The following is a 16,636-nucleotide window of genomic DNA, read 5'->3' as shown; positions in this document are numbered from 1 at the left end:
GCCTACTTGGACCACCAGTCCTCCCTTTCGATATTAAAAGTGCATTACAGTCGAGTCCACTTATAATGACACCGTTTATAACAATATATCGGATGGAACGATGAACAACTCTGCAACCGCCCGCTTTTCTATGCGTTCTGTGGTAAAATAAATCGCTTATTACAACGCTCCAGAGCCGCGATATTGGATATAACGATTGAATCCGGTTCCAGCGTGCGCCCAAAATGCGAGCTGCCGCTGGCTCTCTGTATTGACAGCATGCGCTGCATTGCACCTCACATCCCTTCCACCCCTCAGAAAACGAGTCGACTGCGTCGCTTACGGGGAAGCCAGAGGAGGAGGAAAGCATTCTCCTTTCCGAACCCCCTCCCGGAGCTGCCGCTTTGACATCGTCCCCACGCCAATCACTCGCACGTTCGCCCGTTGTGTAACGTGCGCATTGCTCTCAATTTGACTACTGCCTCCAGTTTTTCCGTGGAACGGACGTCAGGGCCGATGTTTTGGAAACGTCCGAGTGCCTCACTGAAGAGGCGATCGTTGCGCGGATACATGCAGCGGACAGCGGTGACAGCGATGACACTGACGACGCGGTTGCGCAGCCCACTCAGATTGAACTTCACAGGAGGCCGAACGAATGAAACAGTTCACTTCCATCAAGGACATTTAGCTCAGCTAGGTGAAGCACCTATAGATACTCTTGTAAAATGCATGCGCTAGCTACGTGTGTGACAAGCAAAGGTGACCAACTATGGCTTCTTTTCTGCCAATAAGAAGCAGTACGACCTTGCTTGGGTGCGAATAAAATGTTTTGAGCTCTGTTTCGTCTTTTTATTTCGCACAACCCGCTCATAATAACGATCGGTTATAACGTTGATACTTCCTTGGGACTTGGATATTGTTATAAGTGGACTCGACTGTATACCAATAGGTCGTTTGTGAGAGAAAGGTACACTATTGCACTCCTCCTTCATGATCGACGCGTGTATTGTCTTGCCTATAACCGTTGCTTTTTCGCGATTTTCAAGTAACCTTTTTGACTCAATGGAAGCGCGGCTTCACGCACGTGCCGTGTGTCTAGCAATCTTATCAGTGCTTTTGAGTGCACCAACCGCTCTATGGGGAAATGCTTTAGTTTTTTGACAGGACGCCAGCAGTACCACTAAGAAAGCTTCCGCTCTAATAGCTACACGTACGACTGGCAGGAGTGGAAGGCTGGCCACTCCTAGAACAGGTACCAGACGTGCATGTGCTGGCCAGATCTGTCACCACACAAAACCGCCGCACTCCCCCCAAAGATACAACACTGCCCATGATTCTAAAGAGCTATGGCACTTTGGCCCAACAGAGCGTTTACAGATGCGCATGCCTCCGGCCACTGACCTCTCGGAGTTTGCCGGCCGGCTCGTGTTGGGCTTGAAGATGGAGACGTGCCTGAAGGCGCGGTACATGAGGTACACCAGGCCCACGCTGAACACCGTGAAGATGTCAAACAGCTTGCACACAAAGTGGCCCCCTGGGTGGTTGGTGAGGGTTAATCAGAGACAGGAAAGGCGACAAAGGAGAGAAGGCATTAGCACTAGATGTAGGCAACCTCACGAAGCATGCTTTTGCAGTAAGAGGGGGAAACGAGACGAACACACAACCGTGTTTAACGCAACCCTTTCTACGTCTTCATTTGTCCCCTCCAAGTCTGAAGCTCCCTGCACAAGTGCACGGCTTCTGCCCTCTGTCTAGCCCCACGAGGTTCACTGCAGCCATAACCTTGCATTTTCAAGACCAACACTCCGAAACACAACAATGCTCTGCACAGCCTACCTATCAAAGTTAAAGCTGGACCTAGACTGGCCTCTCAGCCAGAGCTTATTAGGTAGTTTTGTAGTGGCAGCGACATCATTTACTATCAGGGCCAGTACCACCCATCCCGAATGGCTTTTTATGATCACAGGGTTCGTACAGGATTCAGATACAAGAATTCAAGGATATTCAAGGACTTTCAAGGCCCTGTTGAGGCATTTTCAAGGGTGCTGGGGAGAACGTGTACCAAGCTGTTCCACTACTGTTCCGCTCACACACAAAGCATTTGCTTCTTTACATTTCAAAAAAATGACCCCAAGAAAAATCTCTGTGGAACAACTCCACCCTTTGAGAGTGGTCGAGTTTAGTACCACCCGCAAAATTAACGAGAGAGCTTTACAAAAAAATGCCAATTTGAACTTTTTTGAGCTCTGCAAATGCTCTCAATACACAGTCTCGGGTAAAGAAGAACATAACTTAATACCTCCTGCCATTGTCATCCCCTAAACGTCTGTTCATCAACAGGGGGGGGGAGAGGGGTCTACTGACTGCCTGCCATCACACATGTCAAAATAACATATTCCAACAAAGCTTAGGAGCCAGACGGACCGTGTTCTCACATTCACATTCACAGTCTTGCTTATTTGTGCTCATTTTTGTGCCATTCTGGGGCACCAGCACCGTCCGTTTTCAAGACGCAGTGGGGAATAGCCCTGGTGGGGCACAAGAGACACGCAGAAGGAATAGCAGAACGAGGCAATGCAGAAAACAGCATCTAACATGGGAAGGGGACCTATGTTAATTTCCCCTAGCCCGATGCGGGCATTTCATTCTGTACGAGCCCTTGCATTAAAGCCTGTACTACCAAGCTGGCTTGAAATTGTAAAAAGCCTCTTTTTGATGGGGAGTGTGCAGGGCCACAACGATAAGCCATAAAAAAGCAGGTCACATACCCAGGTCTCTTCTTCATTGCCCAAGGAAATCAAGGGTTTTCAAGAAGAAGGAAAAAAATTCAAGGCTTTCAAGGCCCTTGAAAGCTGAATTTTCAATTTCAAGGGTTTTCAAGGACCTGTACGAACCCTGCGGTCATCATCAGTGGTGCATGGTCTTGAGCGTCAGTGGTACCACACAATGCCACACCGATACAACACGACCGCGCATGTGGGCGTTTGCTTGTCACCGCTGTTCAGCAATTGTCAAGCACACGCAGAAACTGTTTGTAGACAGGCTACAATTTGCGTTACACTCAGGTACCCACCGGCTCTTAACGGTAGGCCTAATCGGGTTGGGTGGTCGGTCGCAGCAAGAGAAGGCATTCTTACCTGGCGCTGGGGCCTCGATTACCGGGGACCAGCCCCCAGGGCTAGGCGCAGGCATTGTACTGCACTCGCACTGACCCCTGCCACTACCCCAAACTGGGGCAGACGGGGCATGCGAATTGCTTACATGCCATTCAACGCAAGAGAGGACGCCACCGCCTCAGCAAGCGCGCCAATGCTCCTCTCACCGGCACTTCTCCGGCGCCCGAACGGCGCACACCGTGTGGCAAGAGAAAGACTTGCAATGTTTGAATAGACTGATACACTGCGTGCTTCACCCCTCTCCAGGTTTCGCGTTAGTGGAGATGAATCGTTTTATCCCGTCATCCTAGCCCCGTGATTGGTTAGACACGCCTTGTTCGGAATGGTTTCACCTGTCCACATTCGTGGTCACACTTTGTGAGCAAGTTTTTAATTTTTTCAAGCTCGAGAGCCCTTTCACTTTCTAGCACTTTCAAGCTCGAGAGCACGTCCCAATACAGCCACTCGAGTACTCCATCATCTGGGAAACAGTCTTGGTTGAACTTCCCTGCGTTCTCGCCACACCACCGCCTGTCACGAGCTCCTATGACGACCTCCACACTGCCATGTTCAACCCTGGCCCCTATGTCCAGTGTGGCAGCCACAACTCCGGGTCACCACTAGTAAAACTCGGACTCGGCAAACCGAAAAATAAGTGTGGCACCGCTGACACTTCAGCCCAGGTGCTGCCACTGATGATGATGATAACGGTGTGTGCTCATCAAGATGGCAGATTGCGATGCCATCGCTATTGTTTCAAAGGGTCCTTAGGATCCAATAATGGAGGGGGGGACGATCATAACCTCCTCATTTGCACCTGTTGTCTAGCACATGTGCTGTCACTGATTTCCGAATGAATAAAAAAGCTAGACACCAGAGAACAGTTTGTATGGTTCATCAAAGACAAACAGCCTCAACACGCTGCATTCCCTCTCCATTGAGAATGTGGCTATCCATGTAGCCTCACTAGAATAGGAAACACAAAAAGTAACCACTACAGCTCACTAAAGAACTGCGAGCAAGCCACACAAGAAAATTCTATCTGGACAGGAGGAAAAAAAAGGACAAATTCTATCTGGACAGGAAAAAAAAAAGGACACTCTCCTGTTACACGAAGAGATAAACGCGACAGCTGAAAAACCAAACACGCAGAAAGTTGGGGGACGGGACAAGTGAAAAGCTCGCAATCCCCGCTCACCTGTCCTTAGGATAGACAGCGCCGTGTAGAACTGGCACAGGTAAAGCCGTTTGGACAGGATCTCCTGGATGTTCTCCTGGCCATCAACAGAGAAGCCCTGGGCACGTAATCAGAAAAGAAAAAGAACAAAAACAGAGAGAGATATGCGTTTGTTCTTTTATTGTCAACCCTGTCACAGCCACTCCGGAGGTAACTCGGGCAACCACACACACCAACACACACACTCCCTGTCACGCTCTAGTACACTCGGGCTGCCTTGTCACCTGACGTCCAGGCCAGTGTCACTAGATAAGATACAGAGTACCGTCACTGAGGCATGCAGGTGAGCAACGGCGGCCCTTTTGGTGTTTATCAGTGTTGCCAGATTGCCGCTTCTGTGGCCTCACCGCTGCCTCCCATGTCTAACTCCGCCCTCGGGACTCAGCGAGAGCTGATCCTGAGAGCGAAGATCGGGGCAGCTGAAACTGGGGCCCTGGAAAGAGGGCTCCACTCACTTCTCTAGCCCCACCTTACCCTTCCCTCCCCCTCTTTCCCATCAATAAAGTTTACTGACTGACTGACTGACTGGCCTCACCGCTAACTTTGACGGGGTCATTTGTAAACAACACAGCCGAAAACGCACCAACACGGCATCTTCGTACACACTCCTGCAGCTGAAAGGCTGCAAAGCGCGTTATCTTTGATTCACGTTCGGAACGACGCCAGTCACGCGCAGCCGCAGAGCAGGGAGTACAAGCTGAGAATACCACAGTTGACCGACAGAGAATGCATCAACAACAAATAGGCGGTGCCCATGAACCGTCGCAATGTAAACAAATGTCACGTGATGCGAACTGACCAATGATCACGGCGGTGGCACGGAACAATAGGAAATAATAGTGCCGATACTCTGTAGCCTTATTTAGTGACCCTAGTCCAGGCCACTCCCTGACAACTTGTGCAAAAAAAAAAAAAATATTGTGGGCGCGTCGTCCCATCGATTCAAAGGTCACAGAAACGCATAGATCCTCTCACGTTAATTTCCAACCATACATAGAGTGCAAGTTTCCTCAAACGTGCTGGCCCTGGCGACTCACATGTGACCAATGCTGTAAAAGGGAATGTCACTTTCTGCATGGCAGCTGCCAGTGGCAGCTTTGTGTGGTGCTGTGTTCTGAAGAATATCACACTAAAATGTTTTCCCAAACACCTTGACACCCTAATTAGCCCGTAATTATTTCTGTAATGAGTTAATAATTTGTTTATATTCCGCACAGCGTTGCAATTTTGCAGGGTAATCCTTAATAAACTGTTTACATGTGCCGCAGAGCATTGTTGCGCGAGCCTAAAATTTCAACTCTGCTAACCTGGGAGGAGGGGGGGAGGAAAATTATCAGCAGTGAGTGAGGACCAGCCATAAAAAAAAAAAAAAAATCGTCAGTGAAAGGGTTAAATTCAACTCAGTCACATTCAGACGGAGGGGGCATATAAAGGATCATGTGGAGCAATCTGTTAAAACATGGGTTTTGCCGCAGTAAAATATAGAAGTGTGCATATAATAAATTTGGCCCTGCAAACTGAGTTGAATAGTTTGAAGACGAATGAATTGAAGACGAAGACGAATATGTAGTACTGTACTGAGTTGAAGACGAATAGTACCGTATCTACTCGCGCAATGTACCCACTTTTTTTTTTTTTCTTTTTGAAAATTCGGCATGAATTTGGGGAATCATCAAGGAAAAAAATTGTGGGATTTTCAAAAGTTGAACTTTCTCATACAATAAAGTTGCTAAGAGAAGCGCTGTCAGTGCCTTACCATTTTCGTAGAAACACGTAGGTAATTATGTAATCAAATTTCTTTTTTATTCTGAACATGCCAGTGGCCCCCTACTTGCCATGGAGCTTCCCTCCTCGCTGAAGTCGCTTGCGGCTGCACTTTTGTTGTCGGCACTGTCTTCTGTGCCGTCAAGGCACTCCAAAATATCTTTTCCGACACCGGGAAACCTCCCCACTTTGCGCCTACGAAACACACGGCGATCCCTGTTCACCGCCCAAAAACCTCTCGTTTCGCCCGTAGCATACACACACTGGGTCAACACGGAAGTTCCGCCCAGCCGCGAAGTTTTCATGCATATGCATCAACGCATGCTCCACCACCTTCAGTTTAAAACTGGCTGTGCAGCTCATGTACTGGCCCATTGTACCTACACCAAGAGCAGAAATAAAGGTCAGAACACAGCTGAACAACAAAACCACGGAGCATAATGGCGATGTTGTGGAACAGCAAGAGCAGAGGAGTGCGGAGTGCGTTTAGTGCTTTGTTCGCACGCCGCCCAAAACCGGCCGGAACAGCAAAGAGCAGGGAAAGACTGCAGAGTATGTTTTGTGCTTTGTTCGCACCCTGCAACGTTTCTATGGTGCAAGAAGGTTTGTTTTACGTTCAGCAGGTAGCGCTCCGTGAGCGCGCAATTTTTAAATTGTGAGCCACGGCATTCGCACTCACATCTCTGGCTACTGCTAAGATTAGTTTTTGTTGGAATGTGTTTGTAGCATTTCTGCACGAACTGTAGCATGATATCAAGTTACCGCGATCGTCTATGGCATCAGCAACCCTGCCGAGATATTCCCACTGCATTCTTTATTCAAGGTGACAAAAAACTAAATTCTCAAGAAGAAAAGTGGGGGCAGGGTTCAGTATGTGAGTAAATACGGCGAAAATTGATTTCAAATCGAAGCCCGTGCTTAAAAACACAAATACATTTGCTTCGCTGCGTGCAGACATACTAAAACATAGGCAGAAAAATAAAGATAGTTTAGGCAGCCAGGACATAATCATCTGACTGCTCATGTTCTAGTGCTTGATAAGAAAATGCTGCCAAAACATAAAAACGAAAGTTAATGACGAGAGGGCAAAACGGTGGAATGAAAGCTTGGCATGTATTGCCATGAAGAAATGCAGGTTCGTCCTCAACACTGTGTGAATATATGAAACAGTATGTTTGAGTGCCCCCCCCCCCCCACATTCGCTGAAAACACACAGGGCATGCTGGCAGCTGGCATGGCCTCGTATGACCTAATTGCAAGCCAACCAGGAACAACTTTTGACGCCTCACTCATGCCCCTACATAGAGAAGAAACACCCCGTCAACTTATGGATTTTACACAAGTACCACTGCCCCCCCCCACAAGTTTCACATACACTCATTTCCCACAAAGCTTGCTCGTGAAGTTAGGCTGTCATGCGTAGCATTGGCGTCGTGCAAAAAAGGCACACCACAGGGTTTGGAAGTCCGCCTGTCGCGCGACGCAGCCAACCTACGTTGGCCAAATACCATATTTTCGCGCGTATAACCCGCACCAAAAATGCGAAAATTTCAGGGGTGAACTAACAATGCGGATTATATGCTATGTATTCCCTTTGGTGCAGCTTCACCGCAATGCGCACTGGGCCGTCACGCCCCTACAGCAGCAATATAGACTAAACCATTGTTATCACAGTGACAGTGCTTATTTTGCACACGCCACTCAACAATATACCAACCTGAAAAAATGTATGCGGCAAGTCATCTAGTTAGGCAGCCAGCTAGGTAAGTTCTTTTGCATACACAAATCTGTAATGTTCCTTGAGTAGTAGCTTTGTTCCATCCTTTTATGCATAAAATATGCAGCAATATGCGGGGATATATTTTTTTTTATTCGTCAACGGAGAGTGGGGGTGCAGCTTATATGCAGGGGCGGGTTATACGCGCGAAAATACAGTACTCAAAAATTTCCAATGTTCTAAGACCCATTGAACGGCAAAACTGCAATAGTCTTCACCGCAATGGTTTGCTTAAAATTGGGAGTATTTGGGATTGAGAAAGACATAACGGGTGGACGTGGCAAGTAAAGCTATTTTTGTTCTTCGCGCACCAAATCTAATCAAATTAGGAGCATTTATGCAGTTAACTATCTTAATAACAAAACTGAAATCCGTTTAAATATATCATCTATACTTTTTGACTTACCAGACTAATTACATTTACAAAGTCGCCCCAATTATAATTAACTAATTAGGCAGGAACTCAACAAGATTTTTATGTCAGTGTCGTCAGGAAGGTCTATTCTGTGCTGAGAAGCTACTAGATTATTGCTTTATTTGTTTTAGGTATCCAGAAATGAAGAGAGAAGTTTCACTTTTGTTGTGACGTGACACCAGATTGATTGATGGTAGTGTTTAACGCGCCGACGCAACGCAGGCGATGAGGCGCGCTGTAGTGGAGGGCTCCGGATTAATTTTGACCACCTGGAAATCTTTAACGTGCGCCGAAATCTCGTACACACGAGCGTTTTTGCTTTTCGCCTCCATCAGAAAAGCGGCCGCCGCGGCCGGGAATCGAACCCGCGACCTCGTGCTCAGCAGCGCAACGCCTTAGCCACTGAGCCACCGCGGCGGGTACTCAAAATGTACTCAAAACTCAAAATGTACTCAAACTCAAAATGTGCTCAAACTCAAAATGTATTCACCATTCCTGATTTTGAAAAGAAGGTGAAACTTTTCTTGTTCTTTCATTGTACCTCAAGGATATAATGCAATAATCTAGTAGCTTCTTGGCACAGAATGCAACTTCGTGATCCCACTGACATAAAAATGTAGTTGAGTTCCTACCTAATTAGGTGGTTAATTATGCCTAATGCGATTTCCAGGTAATCAGTCTTGTAACTCAAAACACATACAAGATATTTTGAAAACATTTTCAGTTTCGTTGTGAGGATAGTTAGCTACGTAAATACTGCTAATTTGCTTAGATTTGGCTCGTAAATAAAAAAAAGGTATTTTACTTGCCACGTCCATCCTTAAAGGACAAAATACAAGTTTGTTTTATTCGAAATATTTCGTGTTTTATAGTGGCCGCAGCGCTTGTCCGGATGCCAACAATGCTATATTCACTGAGAAATTGATCAATTTAAATTAAATTTCGATTTTCCTGCTAAATCGTGTGTTTTTGTGGCCTGCAACAACATCACAGCAACTGATTGCTCTGCAGCTGATTGAGAAGCCTTGTTTACCGTTAGGAAGCCTAGATGGTGCCACCACACCGCGGGAAGCCGTTTTCTGCCTTTGGTTTGTTTTTGGCCGTATTTAAACCTGGCTTGTTTTTGTTCAGGTAGGAAGTAATCGTTTCGCGAAACACAGTGCTCGCTCGACAAGAATGGTCACGTAAGACACCGTTGCTTGCGTCAATTGGCCAGTGTCGTCTGAGACAACCCCAAAGCCCCGCAGTCCTGTGCAGCTAAACCAAGCATAGTGCGCGCAGTACCAACAGCAGTATACGCATCGGTACTTCAATGTTTACGTGTGCTTTCGTAGCTTCCACTCTTTGCCCCACAATTCTTACTGCTTTAAAAAGAATGCGGCCTGAATTTAATCGCACACAGCCCATTCGGCAAGCTTATAAGCCCTGCGTAGTTTGCGTTCCCTTTTGCCGGCCTCCGCCAATCGCAGAGCTGGCTGGTATGACATCATAGGTTCTGTTGCGGGAAATGAGCTAGTGGGTCGCATGGCCATTTCCTTTGTTCCTAATTTGTAGCTTATTTGAGTGGAGTTTACGTTAAAAATGGTGTCAGCATGATTCTAGCAATGCAATCCTTTGAATGAACCAAACTTGTGTTTTCTCTTCATGGCCTGTTACCGTTCCTATGGGAAGTACCACTTCGTGACCCCTGGACTTAAGAGCCATTGTGCACCAATACGAAAAGCTTTAAAAATACATGTCAATGTCCACCACGGCCTAGTTTCGCTCATTTTAGAGATACGTCGCTTCTGTACTGAAATGAACAAAAACAAAACTCCGGCTTGCTAGACAGCTAGCGCCATCTAGTGAAAGCTGGGTAAACCAAACACTAGGGGTGTGCGAATATTCGAAACTTCAATATTCGATTCGAATTTTTTGGTCTTCGATTCGATTCGAACGACACTTTTATGGTTCGAAATATTCTAACTACCCAAAACTAAAAAAAAAAGAAAAAAATTCAGAGCTTGTCTCAGCAGCAAAGTGGCGAAGCATATACACGGCGAACGGTACGTGCTTTCGCAGACTGTATCGGTGTTGTTTTCTGCTCGCGAAAATGCTCTGCGCACGCCCAACGCGCGCTGACACCGCCGGGAAACCACCCCCACGCTGCGCGGTACGTGGCCGGTGGCGTCAACATGGCGTCGGCTCCAACCGCGAAGTGGCGTGGGCGCTCGAGCGACCGTTTCTAACCGCTCTTTAAAATTCGGCTCAAGGGAGACACGAAGTTGCTTGTGCGGTAAAGGAACTGATAATGCATCCGAAAACGGTACTATAAAACATCATCTGCGCCGCTAGAAAGCGCCTGTAAAATATTTGCTGGGGTGCTAAGCCTAACCATCTCCGGCGGAGCCAAGCCGGCTGTGTCGATCTCATCGCAAGTAGTCAGGCTCCTCCATTCTACCGCGCGCGTCGTGCGTCATTTTCTTACCGAGGTAGGCGCTACCGCGGGCGCGAAATCGTCGATGCGGGTGTGAAAATACAGCGCGTGCAGAGCCGAGGCGTGCAAATCGCGTGCAAAAACGCACCATGCGGTTCACGCTTGACTGTTGCGGCGTGTAGTGAGCTTGGGCACAGCGAGTGAGGAGACGAGCGCGAAGCTTTACGTGCTCCAGAAAGGACTGCTTTGCGACATGGGGGTTAAAAAAAGCAGAAAAAATCACGAATTTCTTCCCGCGAAAGTAAGAGAAGAAATAAACGAGAACTTTTTCCAGCGCTCAATTTTTTCACGAATTTCTTCCCGCGAAAGTAAGAGAAGAAATAAAAGAGAACTTTTTTCAGCGCTCAATTTTTTCACGAATTTCTTCACGCGAAAGTAAGAGAAGAAAATAAACGAGAACTTTTTCCAGCGCTCAATTTTTTGGTCTGTGTTGGTTCATAGAAATTTCGGGTGATACGAATATTTTTCGCCGTCCCGCAAGATTAGTATCATCGAGATTTTACTGTATCAGCGCGCGGCAATGTGCACAGGCTCGGGCATGCCAGCCACTAGTGTCTCAAGTGAGCGGCTGCTTTCGGTATCTGGTGGAGTCGTGACGAGCAGGAGGTTGTCACTGCACCCTGAACATGTGGAGCAGTTAACCTTTCTCCATGTTCACATTTAAGTGAGTGCAGACCTTCAGCTGTTGAGTGCAATGGTATTGTGAAATTCCTGATTTTACTTTGTGTGATTTGTTGTGCAATAAAGTTGCAGTTTTTGTGTCTCTAGATGGTGAAAACTTTAATTCTACAAAAAACAATAAGTACCGTATTTACTCGCGTAATCCTCACACTCGCGTAATCCTCGCACCCCTAATGCGAGCCACCAAAACTTGGATTTTTTGGTTCCTCGCATAATCCTCGCACCCCCAACTTTGCAGCGGCGAAAGTTGCCTGCTCGCGAAACCCGCATGGTGCACGCGCTCTCCAACGCGCGCCCTCCCCCGCCGCCTCTCTGTTCGGCGGAGAGCGCTGTGTATCCAAGGCCATAGCCTCCTTTATAAAGTATAAAGGAGGCTATGCCAAGGCCATCCAGGCGCCCTAATAACCTGCATGGCTACTACCTCCATGCAGTGAAATGTAGGCAAAAAGGCGGCGAACGTCGCCCGGCAGCGCCGCCAGCGTCAAAAACACGGCTGTTCACCGGCGATCTACGCGAGCTAGATGTCGAACGCGCGGCGGCGAACACGACCGGAAGCAAAGGCGGCAAGAAAGCAAAGGCAGCAATTTCATGATCGCTGATCGACGGGATACTGTTTACGTTGTAAATAATAAAATAAAAAGAAATAGCTGCTGTTGGCAACACTGAGCTTACATATACAAAAAACGACCGCTACATTTAGCGGGACTGGCATAGGGCAAATTGGCAACACTGCACCGGATTTTTTTTTTTTTTTCTTCGCAGAATTCTTGCACCCCTAACTTTGCATTGACTTTTCCGAAAAAAAAAGTGCGAGGATTATGCGAGTAAATACGGTATTCGTATTCGAAAAATATTCGGAAAATATTCGATTCGATTCGAACTTTGTTTTTATTATTCGAATTCGCTTCGAAATTGAAAAATTGATATTTGCACACCCCTACAAAACACGTTTCTTGTTTATTTCAATCTTAGTAAAGAAGCGATATATTTGTAAAAGCAGCAAACTAAGCCGTTTAGAACATTTCTGCGAATTAGTGGAACCTTTCGCTTGGTGCACGATTCTTTTTAAGCCCGTGCGTAATTAGTAAGCCCTATAGGAATGTTTGCAGGGATAAATTGGTCGCAGTTAGTACAGGAGAGGATAATTGGAGATCTATGCGAGAGGCCTTGGCCCTGTAGTGGTTGTAGATAGACTGATGACGATGATGATGATGGTGGTGGCTCAGTGGCTAAGGCGTTGTGCTGCTCAGCACGAGGTCGCGGGTTCGATTCCCGGCCGCGGCGGCCGCTTTTCTGGTGGAGGCAAAAAGCGAAAACGCCCGTGTGTACGAGATCTCAGCGCACGTTACAGATCCCCAGGTGGTCAAAATTGATCCGGAGCCCTCCACTACGGCGCGCCTCATCGCCTGCGTTGCGTCGGCGCATTAAACCCTACAATCCATCAATCAATCAATCAAGGAATGTGATCGCGCAAGTACCCCTCAGACCCTGCCTTTTCACAATTACGGTAACTCCCCTGCCATCGAACTTGCAGTTCCAACTTCGAGGCCATACCTGCAGTTATTTATTAATTTAATACCTGGCATCTATTACCTGCAGTTTCTGCAACACAGCGTCACCACGCTCGTCCATTCTGCTTCAACAGACGATCGACCCAACGCAGAACAACGGCCACGGGAGGCCACAGTGAACGGAGCTCGGTCAGCGAGCGTCCACACTCACCCCGTCGGCCATGACGAAGTGGACCCCCTTGGAGTCCGTGCTGGCGCGGACAAAGCGGGAGAACGCCCGCTGGTTGTCGGGCTCAAAGATGTCGCCCGAGTTTCCCAGCTCCTCCAACCCTGCGTGCCAACGAGGACAGCCACCGCACATGAAGAAGATCTCGCCACTGCCTTCTTCTGTCTTACTGCACAAGTCACAAAGCAAGGCAGCTTGCTTGAAGGACGTACGACAATTTATCTTTATGGGTGGGGGGTTTCATATTCATCCATTCACTGAATACGAAAGTTTGACTGCACAGAGCTTGACGAGGGGGGCTACACAAACACTGCTAAATCATGTCACTAACACTGTGAAGTGGCTCACTGACTAAGATATTGCACTGCTCAGCACAAAGCCACGGAGAATTGGTAGTGGTATTTGCACAATTCTAACGTCTTCCAGATCGTAACACGGAGGTAAGTTTTCTCGTGAAATTCTAAAAAATAATTTAGTCTGATAAATTAATCAAAAAATATGCGCAACAGCTGAAAAAGGTGTGCCCATCGAGACGGGTTGTTTTGGATTGGATTGAGTTGGATGTCTGTGTCCATGGCAATGGCGCTGGATGGTTACAACCCGATTTAAGTGTTACAATAAATTGTAACGTGCACGCAAATAATAAGGCTACTTTTAGTGAAACACGGTGCACGTCAGGATTGTGCAATTACGACACTAGTTACAATGATAGCCTTTCATAGAGAAGCAAATAAACAAATTAAAAATACAAGAAAGCTGTGTGTGCAAGACTGCTACACATCTTAAGTTGCAAAAAAAGATTGGTCACATACTTACTTGGTTGCTTTGCTGTAATCGTCAAAAAACAGTATGCTGTCTCCGCCACATACGACCCTCTCCTTTCCCCCTCTCCCCCCTCACACTCCTCTCCTCCCATCTCATTGCTTCCACGGTGAATGCAATGGAATTAGAAATTAAGAAGAAATGGACATGGGCAGGGCATGTAATGCGGAGGCAAGATAACCGCTGGTCATTAAGGGTAACAGAGTGGATCCCTGGAGAAGGCAAGCGTGGCAGGGGGCGGCAGAGAGTTAGCTGGGAAGATGAGGTCAAGAAGTTTGTGGGAATAAATTGGTCGCAGTTAGCACGGGACCGGTACAATTGGAGATCTATGGGAGAGGCTTTGCCCTGCAGTGGGCGTAGACAGGCTGATGATGATGATGATGATGATGGTGGTGGTGAATACAATGGAGGTTGATGCCATGAACTCAATAGGTGACGGGTAAAAAGCGCAAAGTCTCATGGGGACATAGTCTGCTCCCGCCACTTCTGGTTCAAGAGCTCTCCTGGCCTCCCGTAGGCCGGTGGCTTTCACACGCGCGTGCGCTTCTTGTTCATCTGTTTCCACCGAAAAAAAAATGCTCATGCATCGCACATTAAATAAATAACAGCGAGGAATTCTACTAGCACCTCCTCTACAAGGTAAGCACTCTGCGACAAATAAACAACGCGCACACACACGCAAGAAAGCCGCTGGCATACGGGAGGCCAGGCGAGATCTCGAACCGGAAGTGGCGGGAGCAGACAACGTCCCCATGAGCCTTTGCGCTTTTTACCGGTCACCTATTTTCCTTCATCAACACTGCTCGCACACCATCCGTTCGGATTTTTGTTTCTGCTGTGGCAAGAACGACTCAAGCTTGACATCGAGCTATGTTTTTTTTTTTTTTCCTCCCCTCTTCCTCACACCATTTTAACCGCAGAGCTGTTTAAGTGTCTAGTACCGCTGTATGCATTACCAGAAAAAACACCAAGAAAACATATTGAGCGCACTCCAGCGTGCGTTTGTGCGGAGCACTTGGTGTCGGCCAGCTCGACCTTCGAGAACACTCTGCCCGGCATTCGAGGCATGATCTCTTGTGTGCTCTTCTCCTTGCCAGTTCACGTGCGTTTGCGCCTGAAGGGGGGATCATACACGTTGACTTTGCGCTACAGACGCCGACTTCGCGAAGCCGGTTGCAGCGGGTTCCAGTGTGTGCTAATGCGGTCCACTTAGGGAGAAACGTGAAAGCCTGGGGACGAGACGATCCGGGCCTGCCAATTGTGGACCTTCAAGGGCCCTGCTGCGCAAGCGCGAGGAGCATTGGACTGGATTGAATTGGATTGGATTGAGTTGGATTGTATTGGAGTACGGGTGTGTAGAGAATTGGGTCTGCACATTCGCCGGTCTGTGCATTCCAGAGGAGTGACGTCATTGCTGCGGCAGACTCACTGGCGCCGGCGCGTGCCAGCTGTGTGCCTCCGTCGCACAGAAGCCAAGTCTGACGCTGTGCCGGAGCCACTTGATAGCCGTTTCACGTGGCTCCTGGAGAGCCGTGCTACGCATGCGCGAGGAGCAGTGACTGGACTGGTCTGGATTGCATAGGATTGGATTGGATTGAACTGGAAATCGTTTTAGCAGCAGTAAGCATGATAATCAAGCTAATCCTAGACAACCAGGAAACCCAAGAATAACCAGCTGAACCTTAGCTCACGCTACGTATACCCTGGCATAGCCGAGCTAAGCTACTGCTAATTTTTTCGTCTCCGTCAATGTCAATTTAGCGCAGTGTTTTACAAGTAGTAATGTACCAACCAGCCCAGAAGCAAGCTCTCATTGACTCTCTCATTGACCGTTACAACATTGTCCAATTACCTTACCAGACTAAACTATACAACGAATTGGTTACATGCTCAGTTTTTTTGTTTTTATGCTTTGGGTTATGGGAAACTTGTACGTGAACAAACAAAACAGAACAAAAAGGTGTGAATATCACCCATGAGATGAGTGCAAATTAAATGTCTGAACGCTGCGACAGCACAAAAACACATTCAGAACCAGCTTGGTTTCTTGACGGCACACTTTGGTGGCCTAACAACACCATGTCTTCAATGCTAGTCAAACAATACATTATTGCATGGGTTAAACTGCGTATTGCAGGTATCACTGAGGTTTACACAAACTCAGCACTAAGTCTCTTAAAGAGGCCACACAGAAAAGCACTTGTTTCGTTCAATAAAGATGTGTCTTTGCCCAACTTACAACGACCCCAACTTTAGCGTTAACTCCAAAGAAATAATCCAGATATGAACGAAAACTTATCCACCAGTGGTAACTCCCCAAGCCAGTTTGTGGCGAATTCCCCCTGACATCAGAGAAACTTCTTTGCGCTATTGCTGGTGGCTGCCGACGTAAGCTTCGCTCAATCGTATCGCTTACAAGCTAACCTGAAGTTAGCCCACCAACAAGCATGTTTTTAGGGCTGGCCTCTCTTTCAACACACCTGGCCACTTTCTGCCAATGTGGTGCGAAATTCCCAAGTTCTTAAATACCATGCACTGCATTTTTGCGGTTAAAGAATTGTCTTTTGTGGCTGCAATAAGGCTCTATGAGTTA

General features: G+C 47.5%; 1 protein-coding gene across 3 annotated transcripts in view; it reads right to left on the bottom strand.

Annotated features, from left to right (window-relative positions):
* LOC144150010 (cap-specific mRNA (nucleoside-2'-O-)-methyltransferase 1-like) overlaps positions 1 to 16,636 on the bottom strand; it is a 267,529-nt gene that overhangs the window by 43,270 nt on the left and 207,623 nt on the right. For all 3 annotated transcript variants that reach the window (XM_077681781.1, XM_077681782.1, XM_077681783.1), the window contains 3 exons: positions 13,207 to 13,325; positions 4,333 to 4,429; positions 1,381 to 1,513 (listed from right to left, as the gene is read on the bottom strand). In XM_077681781.1, the coding sequence (XP_077537907.1) occupies positions 1,381 to 1,513; positions 4,333 to 4,429; positions 13,207 to 13,325 (349 nt within the window). The remainder of the gene's footprint in view (positions 1 to 1,380; positions 1,514 to 4,332; positions 4,430 to 13,206; positions 13,326 to 16,636) is intronic.

Source organism: Haemaphysalis longicornis, unplaced genomic scaffold (genome assembly GCF_048455015.1).
Source record: "Haemaphysalis longicornis isolate Haplotype H1 unplaced genomic scaffold, Haemaphysalis longicornis Haplotype H1 scaffold_8, whole genome shotgun sequence".
Lineage (NCBI taxonomy): Eukaryota > Metazoa > Arthropoda > Arachnida > Ixodida > Ixodidae > Haemaphysalis > Haemaphysalis longicornis.
This window is presented reverse-complemented; position numbering and strand designations above follow the sequence as displayed.